The sequence below is a fragment of the Polypterus senegalus genome, chromosome 10 (genome assembly GCF_016835505.1).
Source record: "Polypterus senegalus isolate Bchr_013 chromosome 10, ASM1683550v1, whole genome shotgun sequence".
NCBI classification, from domain to species: domain Eukaryota; kingdom Metazoa; phylum Chordata; class Cladistia; order Polypteriformes; family Polypteridae; genus Polypterus; species Polypterus senegalus.
Window position 1 is genome coordinate 174,668,753 of NC_053163.1, and position 17,723 is coordinate 174,686,475.

Sequence of the window (17,723 nt, forward strand, 5' to 3'; positions counted from 1 at the left end):
GGTGGTCCAGATCTAATTATGCAATTTTCATTATGCTATAACTTATTAAGTTTATTACATAGAGAATTCATAAAAAAATCACAAAAAATCAGTGAACTAATTCAATGTATGTCCATTTTCGTTTATTACAAGATATTTCAAGCAATTCTTTTGACTTGTATTGTTTTCCTGCATTGCATTAAAACTTCCATAATTAGATCTGGAGCACCCTATATCACTCATCATATATATATATATATATATATATATATATATATATATATATATATATATATATATATATATATATATATATATATATATAGTGTCAACTGGATGATGACATGCATACAAGACCGCAAGATCACCCCCCACCCTATCCAGAAGGGGGTGGGTTAGGGCTGATTTCACCCTTCAGTATTTTTAGTCGACCAATGAGAAACATGCGTACCAAGTTTCATGAAAATCACTCCAGCCGTTTGGACGTGATGCTAGAACATACATACATACATTGACTTTTATATACTGTAGATGTACTGTACAACACAGTCAAGTTTGCAGTAAGTGAAGCAGTCTGAATACTTTCTGAATTTGCTTTATAGATCATAAACGTATGGTATCATTATATTATTGTTTTAAAAAAGTTTTTTGTTTTCAAAAGATCACATGAGTATATCTGACTATCCTTTTATTTTTAGTAGTAACGCCATTAGTGTTCATTCATTTCAATGACAACACAAACAGTTTGCACAAACCCACAGCGCACACTACAGAGTTATACTGGAACAATGAACCTGACTATGTCAAATATAACGTCAAGCTAATGCACAAGTAGTAGACGGTATATTACAAATATAACTTACAACATATCCCCAACACTGCCACTGTACCCCTTACATAGTTTAATTACACTGCGTGCTACTGAGCCAATGCTCAGAATCGGAATACGGACGAACTTGTAGTGCATGATGACACTTAATGAATTGGACAATAAACCAGTTGCTCCTGTTCCAAATAGCCACAGGGTGGTCAGACTTTACGGTTGCTTGTCTGAGGTTTGTGTTTTTGTGGTTTTATTTATACAGGACTGGATGTCTTTTTAGAAGAGCCCTTTCATCTCACCAAACAACATTCCTGGCTTGATCCCCAGCCATCAAGTTCTTCATGTCTGAGGCCTACAGACAGCTGCACAATCCAATGTTGCTCTAGTCTTAATGGTCGATCAGAAGACCACCCCTCACTGTACACGTCTCCCACTCCATTCTCAAGAAGGTGGAGCCCTCGTGCCGTCTATGGCCCAAATGCAGCATGGACCATCTGAGGCCATGACTAAAGTAGAGATATCCAGTGTGGTCAAGCAGCTAGGAAGGTTTTGGACAACTTTAGCTCCAATTCCTTTTCCTGCTTTTGTTCTCTCTGGTCCCGATGCTTCATTCTTCACTTTCTATGGAAGAGGGAGTTGGGGGTAGGGAGGGATGGGTTTGTCGGTTTCTGCTCTTCAGATCTCTTCGCTGTCTGTGGCCTTGCTCCACCGGTGGCAACAGTTTGCCGTGATGCCCAAGAGAAAGTTAGTCGCAACCGAGGCAATGGAAACCACAAAGCCGACAAAAGCAATGAAGAGGTAGTCATCGATCGACAGGGCGAAGCGACAGGCCCGGAAACTTTCCTCGGTCAAGGAGAAGAGGGGGATGCCCTCAAGTTCAGGGGGTGAATGGCACTCAGCTGTCAACGTGGGACCTGGAAAAGTAAAAACGTCCATGTTTAATAAAACAAGTTTAACAGACACATTATCTGTTGAAGGCCAACTTCACAAACATAAAAAATGAATTAACACTCGTCAAAGTCTACAAACACTGCACCATGGAAAAGCCTTAGGGCGACTGTGTCCAGCAGGGGGGCACAGGCTCCCTGGGAACGTGTCCTTTTAAGATTGTAGGCCTACTTGGGACAACATGTGCCTCCCAGATATTACAGTAAGGCAAGGAAATTATGGGACAAAAATAAGATAAATGCAAGGCAAGATTCAGAGGACAGGAAGATATGGAACAAGATGATCCGCTGTGGCAACACCTAATGGGAGCAGCCGAAAGTAGAAGAAGATTACGGGTAATAACATGACAAGTGAGGGAGCCTGTAGGGCCGGACAGTGGTCTTACAACAGTGCAGTGGGGTCTGCGACGATCACATGGCCATTTACAGAGCAGCGGGAGGCATAGTCCTGGGCATAGATGGGCAGCAGATGTCATTTGTACATCACAGTTGTTCTTTTATATATATATATACTAGGGGGCTTTACCACCTGCTCGCTTCGTCCGTGAACCCCCATGCCGGTGCTACGCCCTAGCCTCTTTGCAGTTCTGACGCTCACGTATGGGGATGCGGATGTACAATTTAAACTGATTTTTATTTTCATGGGAATTGTTACATATGCGTAATAGAACTAATCATTTTACATTACAGCGAGTAATTAACCGTATTAAAAAATAGTAAAACGTAATAATATGAAAGTCAATTATGCTTCATGTGGCATTAGAGTTATTTGTTACGCAATACGATTTTGTTCTGTTTGGCTTTGAAATTAACACACAAATATTTTTTAAACTTACACTTTTACTGTAAAACTTCAGTAAAAAGAATTTTTTGAAGTAAATTTTCATCAATATCGCATTGAATTTTGATTCTGTGTTTGGACTTTAATTGTGACAATGCAACGTATAACTGCCCGTGATTGAATTTCGTTCCTTTCTCTCTAATAAATGAAACGAATTCTTCGAATGTTTGGCTCTGAGATTTGTTAATTGTCTTTGCAAAAGCTGTTCTAACGGGAAACTGTTACCATTTTAATACGGATGGCATATCAAGATCTCCTTTGTTGTCTAGTGGTATCCCCTGAAGATGTACTACATTACCTTTCTTGGATACATCCTTAACAGTTGTAGATATTCTACGGGATATTGTATAAGTTGATGTTTTCATCTTCCGCACCATCACCACCAACTGTTTCAGCAGAGTCTATCGATACGCATTTAATCAGTTTGCCGTGTAACCGATCGACATTTTTGATGTTAATTCATTGCACTTCATCGTTTCTCAGTGCTAGGATTGCCCGTGTACTCATTTTTTTTTCCGTTGATCACCTTTCGTGATGAAATTCTTCAATAAGATTTGGACATAATATGTCTTCTTTAATTGGGAACTTAAAGTGAGGAAAAAAGCATTCACATGAATGGGAGGTGAGAGGACCGTGTGTGTGGTTGAATATGGTTGAGAGGATGGCGGGACGTGAAAAAAATCTCTTGAAAAAAGTCTCGTCTCCTACCAGGATTTCTTGATATATATAGCGATTATATATATACTGTATATATATATATATATGTATATATATATATATATATATATATATATATATATATATATATATATATATATATATATATATATATATATACAGTATATATATAATTTATCTACATATCTATCTATTTAAGTGTTCATCTATTTACAGTAAAAATTTTTCTGTAAAAAGAAATATTTCCCTGTCGGGACAAAAAAATTTTCTACCCATCTATTATGTAGTGCCTTTACTTGTCTATTATAAAGTGCATTCCCCTATCTATCTATCTATCTATCTATCTATCTATCTATCTATCTATCTATCTATCTATCTATCTATCTATCTATCTATATATATTATATAGTGCCTTTCTATCTAACTTATCTATTATATATTGCCTTTCTATCTATCTATCTATTTATTTATTATATAGTGCCTTTCATATCTATCTATCCATCTATCTATTTATTTATCTATTATATAGTGCCTTTCATATGGCTATCAAATACCTTTCATTATTTTAAACTTTGGGCCTTTGTATGTTAAAGGAATTGGACCTTCTGCTTGTAGTCTATGAAAGTGTTTACTTGTGTAATAAACATACATTAAAAAACTGGCTTACAGATCACAATAATATATTTAATATATGTTATTGTATATTTATCACCATACTAAGACTTTTAATGTAATTATCTTGGAAGAATATGCTTATGGGTTGCACGGCGGTGCAATGGTAGCACTGCTGGCTGGCAGTAAGCAGATTAGGGTTCATGTTCTACAGTATCTGTTCCCTGTGTGACATTTGCATGTTCTCCTTGTGTCCTTGCCAGTTTTCTCTGGGTACTCCCGTTTCTACCCACAACCCAAAAATGTAAATATTAGTTGAACTGTATTGATAAAGTGCATGGTATGTGTGATTGTGTGAGTGTGTGTGTGTTCATTCAGTGATGGACTGATGTCCTGTCAACTTTCCTGCCTTACACCTTACAGTTGCCAAAATGGATAAATGGAACAACCTCAGCTTGTGAAAACACTAATAAAAAATAAACATTGATACTATAAAAGTAACAATAATAGTTTAGCCTATCTTAGAAATGTAAGTTATATGTCGAGAGCAAAAATAAAGTTAACGATAAAGTTTTGCGTACTCACGAGATCTTATTGCGCGCGCACGCGATAACGTTTCTAGGATACTCGTATGCCTTTAGGGGATCGCGTGCGTGCGCAAAATATATCTCGTGTTTTGTTGTTTTTTTTTTTTTTTGTGCACGTCTCCCTTCAGGGGCAAAGTAGTTTCCAGCTTATTATACAGTAATTTTGAAAACCATACTCAATTTTATTGGTCATTACATTTTAGATTAGATTAGCATTTTGTGACATTACAGAGCAAAGAAAAGAGGCTGCTTACTAATAAAAAGGCACGTTACATTCAATGTCTAATATGTTATTAGAAATATTTCAAAGATCCGACTTAGCAGGAGCTTCTTTGATTTCTCTATTCTGTAAGTGAACTCCGAGAATTTCATGTGTTAAATTTCTGCTTTTTAGACCTTGAGTATCGCCAGCCCTTTTCTGACTTGCATCGTGATTTTGCTATTCAGGAATATTACTCACAAATCAAAATAGATAAATATGCAGTGTCATGATTTGGTATGATTTTGGGTCCTCAAAGGCCGTCTGTGTTTATTTCTGTCGTTAGGTCTGCTTCCAGCGTTGCTAGGGGCGTGTCCTCTAAGGTGAACACGACGGGATAAAAGAACGGCAAAGAATGCAAATCAAAATATGTATATATCTGTATATATATCTGATCTGCCGCAACCAAATCTCATGCTGCAAATATTTAGAGTGTATCTTTTCTCGCGTGTACTTTCGGTTTCGACCCTCTTACTCTCTCAACCACGATGATTGTCTGGGATTCGCTTTCATGTCGCGTGTTCAGAATTCTTATTTGCCAGTTCTCTGACCGAACAGCACTGTCAAAGGAGAGAATGAAACAAAACTGGGTGCCATTATGAACAAAGCTGCACATCCTCTCTCTGACACAGCAACACTGAGGACTTTAAGCTAACGAATCGCTCAGCAGAAGTGCGTCGAGAAACGCGACTGGGGGCTTCTTCATACACACAACAATATGTCTATATAGTGCGTAGCTGGGACTGGGGTTGCCAAGCCAGAAGTTTCTTTTCTCCCTTTTAAATCATTCTGGTGTGTGTTATATATAATAATAATAATAATAATAATAATTAATATTATTATTATTATTATTATTATTATTATTATTATTATTCGGTTTCTGTATAAGGCCAAATTTCTTCCTCAAGACAAATAAAATTCTATCTATCTTTATTGTTTATGTTTTTCATTTTCTCTCACATGTTCCTAGTATATGATTATTTAATATATTTATTGTTCTTTTGCTATTTCAAGGATGTGTTGCATAATGGCATTTTTGTATTATCAAGGCTGTATCACAATATGTACTGTATGTGAATTAACTGTGTCATCTGAAGCTTAGTAACATTTTACAACAAGTAGGAGTGCAGCAACAATGTGCACAGCCTCAGGTGGCGTTGTTTAACATGTCGGTCGTAATAAGGAGTCTGTTTCTTAAGTGTCTGCTGTGAGTGGGATACTTGATGGCTGATGGTCTATGTTTACTCTACCAACTGTTATATATTGCCTTTCATTATCTATCTATCTGTCTGTCTGTTATATAGTGTCTTTGATTAACTATCTATCTATTATATAGTGCCTTTCATTATCTATCTATCTATTATATAGTGCCTTTCTTATCTATCTATCTATCTATCTATCTATCTATCTATCTATCTATCTATCTATCTATCTATCTATCTATCTATCTATCTATCTATCTTTATTATATAGTGCCTTTCATTATTTATCCATCTACCTACCTACCTACCTACCTATCTATCTGTTATATATAATGCCTTTCATATCTATCTTTCTATCTTTATTATATAGTGCCTTTCTTTATCATTCTATCTATCAACCAACAATTCAGCAATCCAAAACACAACTCACAAGAACCTGCCCTCCCAATTTTAAGTGACAGTTTTCATTTCAGGACTTTTATCATGTTGCATGTGGCTTCATGGAAATTAACACATGAAGAAATAAATACATACAGAAATAGGCAGCAAAAATATATATTTCATGAGAGATTGAATCATATGTCCTTAATTTATTGTTGTTAGTGTGCTTTTATTTATTTATTTAGCCAGAGTGGCATCTTCTCTTGACAGAATACAAGACTGAAGTGATTCGCTTTGATAAACTGCTGTTTCCATACCTCCCGCGTACGGCTGTGGTAACTTTTCTTAGAAACTTCTAGAAGGTTTTGCCATAACTCATCTTTTGACTTTGTCCCAAGGCTTTTGCACAGTACTGCACATTCCTTTAGTCTCAACCTTGCTGTAGTTTTAAGAATATGCTCGTGTTATTTCATGGACATTTGCTAATCATCACCTTAAACACGGACTGCTGTATCCCAGGATAAACAGCTCCAAACCAAGTGCCTTTATTAATGTACAATATGAATTGATTTTGACGATTGTATGAGTGATAGATATAAACATCCAATCACTGATTTACTGAAGCTGTCTAATCTAATTTAAGGTCACAGGGACCCAGTGCCAGTGCCAGTGGGTAGCACTCAGCCTTTTATGGGACCCTAGTCTACGACAGGGCATGCACACCCATATTCATTTCTACTGAGTCATCCATCCATCCATCCATCCATTATCTAACCCATTATATCCTAACTACAGGGTCACGGTGGTCTGCTGGAGCCAATCCCAGCCAACACAGGGTGCAAGGCAGGAAACAAACCCCGGGCAGGACGCCTGCCCACCGCAGCCTGCTGAGTCATTAAACGCATAAAATAAATACAGTAGGAAAACCGTGAGGGAAGGGAAAAGTTCTTCCAAACATCCTACTTGTCTGAGATTTTGTGTAACAAAGACTGAAAGACAGGTGTGAATAAGGGCCAGGACGCACAGCGGGGTGCTAACACTCAGCCCTGTGGCACTGATGAACTCCGGTCCTGTCTTAATTTTGATTTGTGGCTGACCATACACTTTTCATAACTTTAGCTTTTAAAGACTGTTCACCATTATATTTTTCCCATCAAACCCCAGCCTAATACATTGGTTAAGTAAAATCATATGTAGGGCTATTCAAAGAAAAAAAAAACAATTTCCTATTGTTCAAAGTATTAGTTTTGCCACTTGTACAGAATATGGTGAAACTTTAACTTTGATGTCTGCCCAACGTGTAACTCATCGGAGGCAGTGACTCGCTGGTGCAGGCCTGCCCTGTGCGGCTTTGAAACCCGTTTTATTCTCCGGTCCCCATACTCTGTGTCCGTGTGTCGTTTGGCGGAAGTGAAGTTGTGTCTTTGATTTTTATTTTTCATGTTCACTCACCTGCACTGCAGCGGTGGATCTTGTTGCGCACCCAGTTCAAGAGTGGCTCTACTGCACAGCCACACACCCAGGGGTTTCCTTCCAGTTGTAGGCTTGACAGCCCTACCAGACCATCCAGTACTTGCACACTTAACACCCTGAGGCCACAGTGACCAACATCAAGCTCCTGAAGTAGTGCTAGTCCGGCAAACTGGTCCACAACCAGTTCCGTTAACCAGGCATTGTGAGCCAGCCGGAGGAAGGTCAGCCTCTGTGCTGGATGAAGAAGACTAGCTGGCAGGGAGGTGAGGTTGTTTCTACTTAGATCCAAGAATTGCAGCTTTGACTGGCTGGAGAACATTCCATGCGGGAGTGTCATAATCGAGTTGTTACTAAGGTCCAACCAAACAAGTTCTGGCTGGCAAGACAGGTACCCACTGGGCATCATTTCAATGCTGTTGTGAGCAAGGCTGAGGTTACGGATGCCCCTTGGCAGCAGCGGAGGTGGTGAGAAGAGCTGCTGATTGCTGCAGTCAACGGACGTGAGGTTCACGGTGCAAGTGCACAAGGGGGGACACTTGCCGCTATTTGAACCCAGAGCAGCAGAAAAGGAGGACGGTGCAACAACCAGACAGAGGAAGAGGAGGAGAATCGCAGACAGGAAGAAACTGGGGAGATTAAAGGGAGCACGTGGAGGAAGAGGGGGGGAGAGAGAGAAGAACAAAGGTGAAGAAGGAGAGACAGAATGGCTTAATGATATAAAGGGATAACAACAGGATGGATAACTACAAAACTTCTCTAAGTGTTTAAAGGACAGCATGGCACCAATTTTGCGTCAAAGGACATGAACCGAAAAAGAGACTGGGTCAGTTCCAGTAAGTAAAATTACAAGCAGAGCCCACTGCTCACTGGTCTGCATGGTAAGGAGGTCATTGTGAGGAATACGACGAGGCTAATTTCAATAAAGCATTGATTTTTTTGGAAGATAATGATTGATGAGGAATAAGCTCATTTCAGTATTAACTGCGTGAGCCTTTGAAAATAACCCCCTTGCTAAAAAGCCCCCAGAAAGGCAGACGATATCCTGAGTGCAGCAGTCATGTCAGATTACAATGGATATAATTTAATGAGAAGCATTTATTTATTTATTTATTTATTTATTTTTTATTCGGTGGACGGCACTGCCTTTCTTAATTCCAGAAATTCGAGTCAGAAACTGCTTTCGATTAAAAAAAGAAAACACTTGAAAGTTCCAGCATCTACTAGACCTAAAGGTGCCACTCACATTTCGCACACAACATGGAAAAAATAAAAGGCTGGTTAAACCAGTGAAGGGGAAGGATGATCTGTTATGGAAGGGATACGTGATTTGTGAATTAATGCACCACTCTCTTGATTGACAGTTCCTTTCCAAAATCATTCAGAGTGAAAAGGGCAGGTAAGGTACACCTGGTCAGCCTTCGCTTTCTTCCCAAAGCTGTCGCCGCCGCTGCTGCCGCCACCGTCGTCGCTCCCTCAGCCGCTTAACGAGCCCGTCATCGCCGAAGTGGACGTCTACCAAATGGCTCTGAAAGAAGAGCATAGTTTATTAGCGGGGTGCACACACATCGTCGGTCTAACAACTTCCTCGCCCCCTTCCCCTGTCCATTGTGCTAGTTGGCTCAGCCTGGCCATTACGAGTGACAGCATGCACTACGGTCACACAAAGAGGAGAGCGCAGGACAGCGGCGTACGGTCCGGGAGGGCACTCAGCCGCTAGAAAGCAAACACCAGACGGGTCCAAAGTGCCCGTTTTAAAAGCATCCGCACAGCCGCTGCCATTTTCTCCCGGCGAGTCGGTTTCTGTCTCGAACTCGCCAGTACACTCACCGGTGTCACGGTGGCCAGGGAGGCGTGTCTGCGAAAGGCGGCGCGGCACGGTGCAGACCCGAACCGGACCGAACCGACTGGCAGCACCGCTGCGGCTGCCCTCTCACCGGCGCGTGCAACCTCTTTTATTTGGGTTTCTTCGATTGACTTGTCAAAGCCATTATGCGAGCAGATCTCCCAAGTACGAACAGCCGAACCATGCTAGTATACGTGCGTGTATGTAGGAGTGTGTGCTAGAGAGAGAGAGAGAGAGTCACACACACATTGTCTCCCTCGCGACTCCACTCAATCAAAGGCCGAGCTCATCAAACGCCTGACGTCACGGAACCGCTTTGGCGGCACGCGGTGGGAGACGTTGGACGCATGCGTAGAACATGTGGCCGGCTGCTCAGGAGTCATCGGGGCGGGAGGGGCATTGCGACGTCGTGGTTTCCCAGACGCGGCGAAATCCCTCTTGTGACGGCGTTTCCTCCTCACGTTCCCCGTTCGCATGTCACCTCAGTGACCGTCTGTGACGTCTGCCCGAGATCCAGATGGAAGAAAAGCCCACAGCATGTCAACTGAGAAACGAAATAATGTAGTAACCGTTTGTCGAACACGCCATGTTAATATGGCACACGCGTTGTGTTGGAGACCACCCTATTTGCATAATTAGTAATATATTTTATTTATTGAACACCATTCCAAAATGGAGGACAAGTTTTGGACAAAATGAAATAAATAATTAATAAAATAAAAAAATGCATTGTGAAAAGTGACTTTTTTTTTGTATTTTTTTTTCTTTGAAGGATAATTGAAAGTGAGTATTTTTATTATTTTTTGTGATTTATTGCAGCTATTTGTTTATGCATCATTTTATTGTCTTATCACCTGTATATACTTACCTGAACCACTATGCACTAGTGCAGGGGTCCCTGACTCCGGTCCTGGAGGGCTGCAGTGGCTGCAGGTTTTCATTCTAACCCTTTTCTTAACTGGTGACCATTTTTTTTCCTGCTATTTAACTCATTTTCCTTTCACTTTAATAAACCTGTTTTTGAAGATTTGTTCCTCTGAATTGTTTCATTTCTTTCCTTAAATGGCACCCAAACAGAAATGAAATGTGAAGTGAGTGAGCCAACAGAAGACCAACTAAGCCAGGGTCTCAACCCAGTTGCTTCATTAGGTGCTGAGTCTTGTCGTTAATAAAACTCGTTCTTTACTTAAATGGCTTGTTGCTGCTCTCAATGTTCAATAGCAGACATTTCTGAAATTGTTGATTTTCTCTTTTCTATGAGCGCCGTTAAAATGTTTTGTGGACCTGAGTAGATCAGCAATCCTGAGACCTTCACCTTTCTTTATTTTCAGATTTTGTATGATGGACACCAGTTGGCTGCTCCTGTTTTGGCTCATTTTGTATCTCATTATTGTTTTGCTGCTAATGAAGGAAAAAGAAACAATTAAGGGGTCTGAGTCTTCAAGAACAAGTCAATTAAAATGAATTCAAAAGAAGTTCATTAACAACAAAAACAGGTCACTAATTAAGAAAAGGGTTAGAATGAAAACCTGCAGCCATGGTGGTCCTCCAGGACTGGAGCTGTGAACCCTTGCATTAGTGTATGTGACAATACAGATCTAATCAAATCTACCCATCTCCATCCATTATCCAACCCTCAATATCCTAACTACAGGGTCATGGGGGTCTGCTGGAGCCAATCCCAGCCAACACAGGGCACAAGGCAGGAAACAAACCCCGGGCAGGATGCCAGCCCACCACAGGGCACACACACACACACACTAAGCACACACTAGGGACAATTTAGGATCACCAATGCACCTAACCTGCATGTCTTTGGACTGTGGGAGGAAACCCACGCAGACACGGGGAGAACATGCAAACTCCACGTAAGGAGGACCCGGGAACCCAGATCTCCTAACTGCGAGGCAGCAGCACTACCCACTGTGCCACCCCTAATTGAATGATATGTGAGTGCAAATGATTCAATCTATTACAAACTGTTTTTTGTTGCATACTTCTTATGTATTTAGTCAGTCAGTCTCCAACCCGCTATATCCTAACACAGGGTCACGAGGGTCTGCTGGAGCCAATCCCAGTGCGCAAGGCAGGAACAAATCCCCAGGCAGGGCGCCAGCCCACCACAGGGCACTCACACACACACCAAGCACACACTATAGGGACAATTTAGGATCGCCAATGCACCTAACCGGCATGTCTTTGGATTGTGGGAGGAAACCCACGCAGACACGAGGAGAACATGCAAACTCCACACAGGGAGAATACGGGAAGCAAACCCGGGTCTCCTAACTGTGAGGCAGCAGCGCTACCACTGCACTACCATGCCGCACTTCTTATGTATTTATTTCTTTATTAATTTATTTCACTGAAACACACATAACATGAAATAAACTCTGAAGTGAAAACTGTCTCTTTTACTCGTCAAAGTTGAGAGGGTCTAGCATGTACTGGTTTTTGATTGGTGAACTGCCTGCAGCGTAGACGTCTGTGATTTGCTTGACTTAGGAAATCTGCAGCTCATTCGCACAACCAGGACACCCTGCAAGAATGATATCTCTCAGCTGGCTTGTTAAAGCCTGCAATCTGTAGCTGGGGACAGGAAAGTCTTGGCTGACCTCCTTGGCCTGCTGCCACCACAATGCTTGCCAGGAAAAGCAGTTTCAGAGGACGAGATGAGACAAGATGAGAGATGAGGCTGCCCTCAGTCCTGAAATACGTCAGCCTCCTCCACCGCCACTATCCTGTCTATTGTGTGTGGCAGAGCCTTTAGTTCTGTTGCACCCGGAATCTGGAATGAGCTCTGAAAGCTTCAAGTAACCTTAGATAGATAGATAGATAGATGGATATGAAAGGCACTATATAATAGATAGATAGATAGATAGATAGATAGAGGCACGGTGGCGCAGTGGTAGCGCTGCTGCCTCGCAGTTAGGAGACCCGGGTTCGCGTCCGGGTCCTCCCTGCATGGAGTTTGCATGTTCTCCCCGTGTCTGCATGGGTCCAAAGACATGCAGGTTAGGTGGATTGGCGATTCTAAATTGGCCCTAGTGTGTGCTTGGTGTGTGGGTGTGTTTGTGTGTGTCCTGCGGTGTGTCCAGGATTGGGTCCTGCCTTGTGCTGTTGGCTGGGATTGGCTCCAGCAGATCCCTGTGACCCTGTATTCGGATTCAGTGGGTTAGAAAATGGATAGATAGATAGATAGATATGAAAGGCACTATATAATAGATAGATTGATAGATATAATTGGCAGGATAGATAGATATGAAAGGCACAATATAATAGATAGATAGATATGAAAGGCACTATATAATAGATAGATAGATATGAAAGGCACTATATAATAGATAGATAGATATAATTGGCAGGATAGATAGATATGAAAGGCACAATATAATAGATAGATAGATGGATATGAAAGGCACTATATAATAGATAGATAGATAGATATGAAAGGCACTATATGATAGATAGATAAATAGATACTTTATTAATCCCAAGGGGAAATTCATATAATCCAGCAGCATCATACTGATACAAAAAACAAAAAAAAAACATATTAAATTAAAGAGTAATAAAAATGCATGTAAAAACAGACAATAACTTCGAATAATGTTAGCAATGTAGCTGCAGGACACAGGATGAGACAGGGTCAGACGAAGGTGGGGTTGGATATTCAAGCTTTATCGAATAAGGAAAGGTTTGATCTTAGATGTGTTATTATTTATTGAAGGAATGATATTCTTGATAGAAATTATTCATCAATGGTAAAAGTAAATACTGTCCTCTAGCTGAGTACAGGGGTAAGCCCAGCATGTGCCCCCGGCCCCATCACCAGTGATTACCCACTCCAAAACTCTGACAGCACGTGAATGCAGCATAAAACCCATCAATTCAAGAAGGCATTTAGCTAAGACAGCCATTCTTGTCGTCATTCTCAGTTTTCTCCCACTTGGTTTTAATGATTGAAGTCTTTATCTGTGTGATGTTTTGCATTCACTTGTCTTCTAGTCGTTTGTGTTTCCTTTACTTGTTTTGTATTTATTGTTGAATGTTTCTCATATCTGCGGTGGGCTGCCCGGGGTTTGTTTCCTGCCTTGCTCCCTGTGTTGGCTGGGATTGGCTCCAGCAGACCCCCGTGACCCTGTAGTTAGGATATAGTGGGTTGGATAATGGATGGATGGATGGATGTTTCTCATATTAGCGTCTAGCTAGGATTAGGTCTCCGTTGTTCCAGGTTTACTCAGGTAGGCCAATTGGCAACAAAACGTGGTAGAGATGACTGAAGAGATATTTATGGCCAATAACATGACAAATAACAACAACAACACATTTATTTCTATTTCAATGTAGCTCAAAGTGCTTTACATGATGAAGAAAGAGAAAAAAAGACAAAATAAATAATTCAAATTAGGGAACACTAATTAACATAGAATAAAATTAAGGTCCAATGGCCAGGGAGGACAAAAAACAAAACAAAAAAAAAAAAACCTCCAGACAGCTGGAGAAAGAAATTTAAATCTGCAGGGGTCCGAGGCCACAAGACCACCCAGCCCCATCTAGGCATCCTACGTAACATGAATGACCTCAATCAGTCCTCATGGTATTCAGGGTTCTCATGGAAGAACTTGATGGTCATGTGGACTTCTGGCCTTTAATCCATCAATGTAGGCACATCACGGTGCTTTGATCGGGTGGTGGTGGCGCAGGTCGCCACCACAGAAAACCAGAAAAAGACCAGAAGAGAGAGTAGGACTTAGTAATTGTTTTATCATTGCTATAATTAAAATATAGTATTTTGCCGTGAAAATGTCGTATCGCATACCCTGACGTCATGTTGGAATGTTTTTCTTTCTTCCCCCAATGATGGTCAAATTGCAACATCACTGTGACACCTCAACCCAATGGTTTTCTTGAAAGTTCTGATTCGATTGCGTAGAATTTGATGGACAGAGAGGGGTGTTTCAACTTTCACACGATGCCACATTCCACTTTCTGTGTTTTTCACATTCTATATTTCAAAGTTTCCTGGTGATGTCCATGAAACGCAGACTTCAAACAGTCATTGAGTGCAATGGATATTTTACAAAATGAAAATGGCCGAGAGCTACTCATGTTTCATCCATCCATCCATCCATCCATTATCCAGCCCGTTATATTCTAACTACAGGGTCACAGAGGTCTGCTGGAGCCAATCCCTGCCAACACAGGGCACAAGGCAGGAAACAAACCCCGGACGGGGTGCCAGCCCACCACAGTACTTGTGTTTTCATCTCATCGCTTATTTCAACCCAAACAAACTGAATACGCTTGTTTTGCCTGAACATTTACAAAATGTTGGTATCCACCACTGACATTTTGCATTAAAACATCACAAAAAATATTAAGTTCACCTGCAAGTGCATTTTGTACGTCTGTATGCATTTTCTAGTGTATCTCACACTATTGAATTAAAACATCCATCCAGCCATCCATTTTCTAACCCGCTGAATCCGAATACAGGGTCACGGGGGTCTGCTGGAGCCAATCCCAGCCAACACAGGGCACAAGGCAGGAACCAATCCTGGGCAGGGTGCCAACCCACTGCAGGACACACACAAACACACCCACACACCAAGGCCAATTTAGAATCGCCAACCCACCTAACCTGCATGTCTTTGGATTGTGGGAAGAAACCGGAGTGCCCGGAGGAAACCCACGCAGACACGGGGAGAACATGCAAACTCCATGCAAGGAGGACCGGGGAAGCGAACCCAGGTCTCCTAACTGCGAGGCAGCAGTGCTACCACTGCACCACCATGCCGCCCAAATTAAAACATGAATGCTGTCAAAACAAATCAATGCCATTCCAAATCCACAGATATGATTTATTTATCTGTCATTTTATTCCATGTCGCTGTGTCACTTTATTCACAGGTCCAGCTAAATGTGTGATGTGTTTTTTAGTTAGTCAGATGACTGGCACTGCATGAGGCATATGGTGGAGTGTCGCCACTTCAGTTCACTCTTATGAAGTCATTTAAATGTTCGTCTCTCAGTCTAGTTGTGAACTTTGATTTCATGACATTCACGTCAGACTCACAGAGGTATGGAGACCCAAACAAAGCAGACGTTTTCAGATTCTTCTAGTTATCTGACTCTACTAAGCTCCAGAAATGCCGAGAATGCTGTTGAGACTTTAACTGCACATTATTTTGAAGGCTTACTAATATATAACATATAAAATCCAATGTCTGTCTGTCTGTCCGCTTTTCACAAGAGAACTACTTCATGGATTTTGATCGGGATTTTTTTTATAATTTGCTTGAACATACCGGTTGATATGGGCGGCACGGTGGCGTAGTGGGTAGCGCTGCTGCTTCGCTTCCCGGGTCCTCCCTGCGTGGAGTTTGCATGTTCTCCCCTTGTCTGTGTGGGTTTCCTCCCACAATCCAAAGACATGCAAGTTAGGTGGATTGGCGATTCTAAATTGGCCCTGGTGTGTTTGTGTGTGTCCTGCAGTGGGTTGGCACCCTGCCCAGGATTGGTTCCTGCCTTGTGCCCTGTGTTGGCTGGGATTGGCTCCAGCAGACCCCCATAACCCTGTATTCGGATCAGCGGGTTGGAAAATGGATGGATGGATGGATACCGGTTGATTTTGCGACTTCTCTCATTTCGTTGTGTATCGTAGTTCGCTTGCAGTACCGATTTATTAGCGCAAATCCGACAAACACACAACGGGGCAAAGTGGCCTGCCAGCTTCGGTCCGTGTTCCTTAACTCCGCTTAGCTAGCGAACGAGAGAACAATTGAATTCAGCTTTGTTTGATATTTAAAATAAAGTGCTACATAGGTCTTGAGGAGTTTGAGTCCGGGTATTCTCTTAAGTGTACGCCACACTGAAAAGACAAATTTCAAAATTCAGATTGTGGATCGTGATATGATTTTTTCAAAATGATTGCCCACCCTAATTTGACTAATCAAGTTTTCAGATTTATGTAGGATTTATTAACCGTTTGGTGAGGTACTTGGAAAGGGGTTGCGCAGCTCAAAAGTGACATGTTGGAGACCCCTGCTCTCAGCCCTGACACTATGAATTAGATTCATTGTATTTAATAAAGAGGAGTAGTTCAGGGTTAGGGTTAGATTTTATATCTTGACTTTTTATAATTTAGGCCAAAGCTAATCCCTTTGTTCATGAAATTTCCATTGATGTCCAGAGCTGTCTTTTAAACCTTTTTGTTAATGGTCACTGCCCAGTCATAATGCCTAGTACACCCTGAAAATCACTTGAGGACAAGCCAGACTAATGCATTATCCAGGTACATGTTATGTCTAATTCTATCTTCTCTGTAACGATTGGGTTTATTATTATTGAAAAGGTTAAAAAAAATCCTGCTGTAGGCTTTGATTTAGATTTCTGGTTACCTCTCTATTGTAATAAAAAAATATCCTGGGATGAGACGTGACTTTTTAGCTTGGGACGAGACGTGACTTTCTCAGAGAGACACTTTCAAGTCCCGCGAGACAAGACTTTGTGCCAAGAGATGTAACCACGCCCGGGCCAAAAATAAAAGATAAAGAGTAGACGACAAAGTAGAACATCGTAAAGAATTCAAAAACACTGGCGGGAAACACATGCAGAGCAGGTTAGAGATAATGAAAGTACAAAAATTTGAAAGTCACAAAAGAGGATAGTAAAGATCGCATTAGTGCAAACAAACGGAAATTATTAATCGGTGAAATATCAGAACAGCGAAAAAAATCAAATATTTTGTTCAGATTTAAACTTTAACTTGGAGACTTGTAGATCATCTAATTCAGCATTTCTCAACGTTTAAGTATTTGCGACCCGAGTTTTCATAACAGTTTTAATCGCGCGCCCCTAACGTTTTTTTGAAATGTAGATGTATATTTTATTATACCTACTTAACTTTTATCGACATTTATCCAACTCTATATTTATTGTTCTAGTATCAGAATGTAGTTTAAGTTAATTTGTTTTGGTTTCAACAGATATTTTTTTTCATATTTTTGATTCTTGTTTTCTTTCTGTCACATCTTCTTTGTTACTTCCCACCCCACAGGTTCAGACCCACTGACCTAACCTAACTAACAAATGG

At 41.0% G+C, this 17,723-nt stretch overlaps 1 protein-coding gene across 1 annotated transcript; it reads right to left on the bottom strand.

The window, feature by feature from the left end:
* Window positions 1–443: 443 nt before the first annotated feature.
* On the bottom strand, window positions 444–9,960 carry LOC120538216 (leucine-rich repeat-containing protein 55-like). The gene is made up of 3 exons (XM_039767670.1): window positions 9,610–9,960; window positions 7,762–9,307; window positions 444–1,716 (listed from the first exon to the last, which is right to left on the bottom strand). Exons 2-3 carry the CDS (start codon window positions 8,558–8,560, stop codon window positions 1,478–1,480), a joined length of 1,038 nt encoding a protein of 345 aa, XP_039623604.1. The 5' UTR covers window positions 8,561–9,307; window positions 9,610–9,960; the 3' UTR covers window positions 444–1,477.
* Between the last annotated feature and the right edge of the window lie 7,763 nt (window positions 9,961–17,723).

Bases quoted from the DNA above. Each gene is read 5' to 3' on its own strand.
- LOC120538216 (XM_039767670.1), bottom strand. From the start codon at position 8,560: ATGCTGTCCTTTAAACACTTAGAGAAGTTTTGTAGTTATCCATCCTGT. The intron at 1,717-7,761 runs GTGAGTGAACAT...TTACTTTTCCAG, and splicing joins GATCCACCGCTGCAGTGCAG to GTCCCACGTTGACAGCTGAG.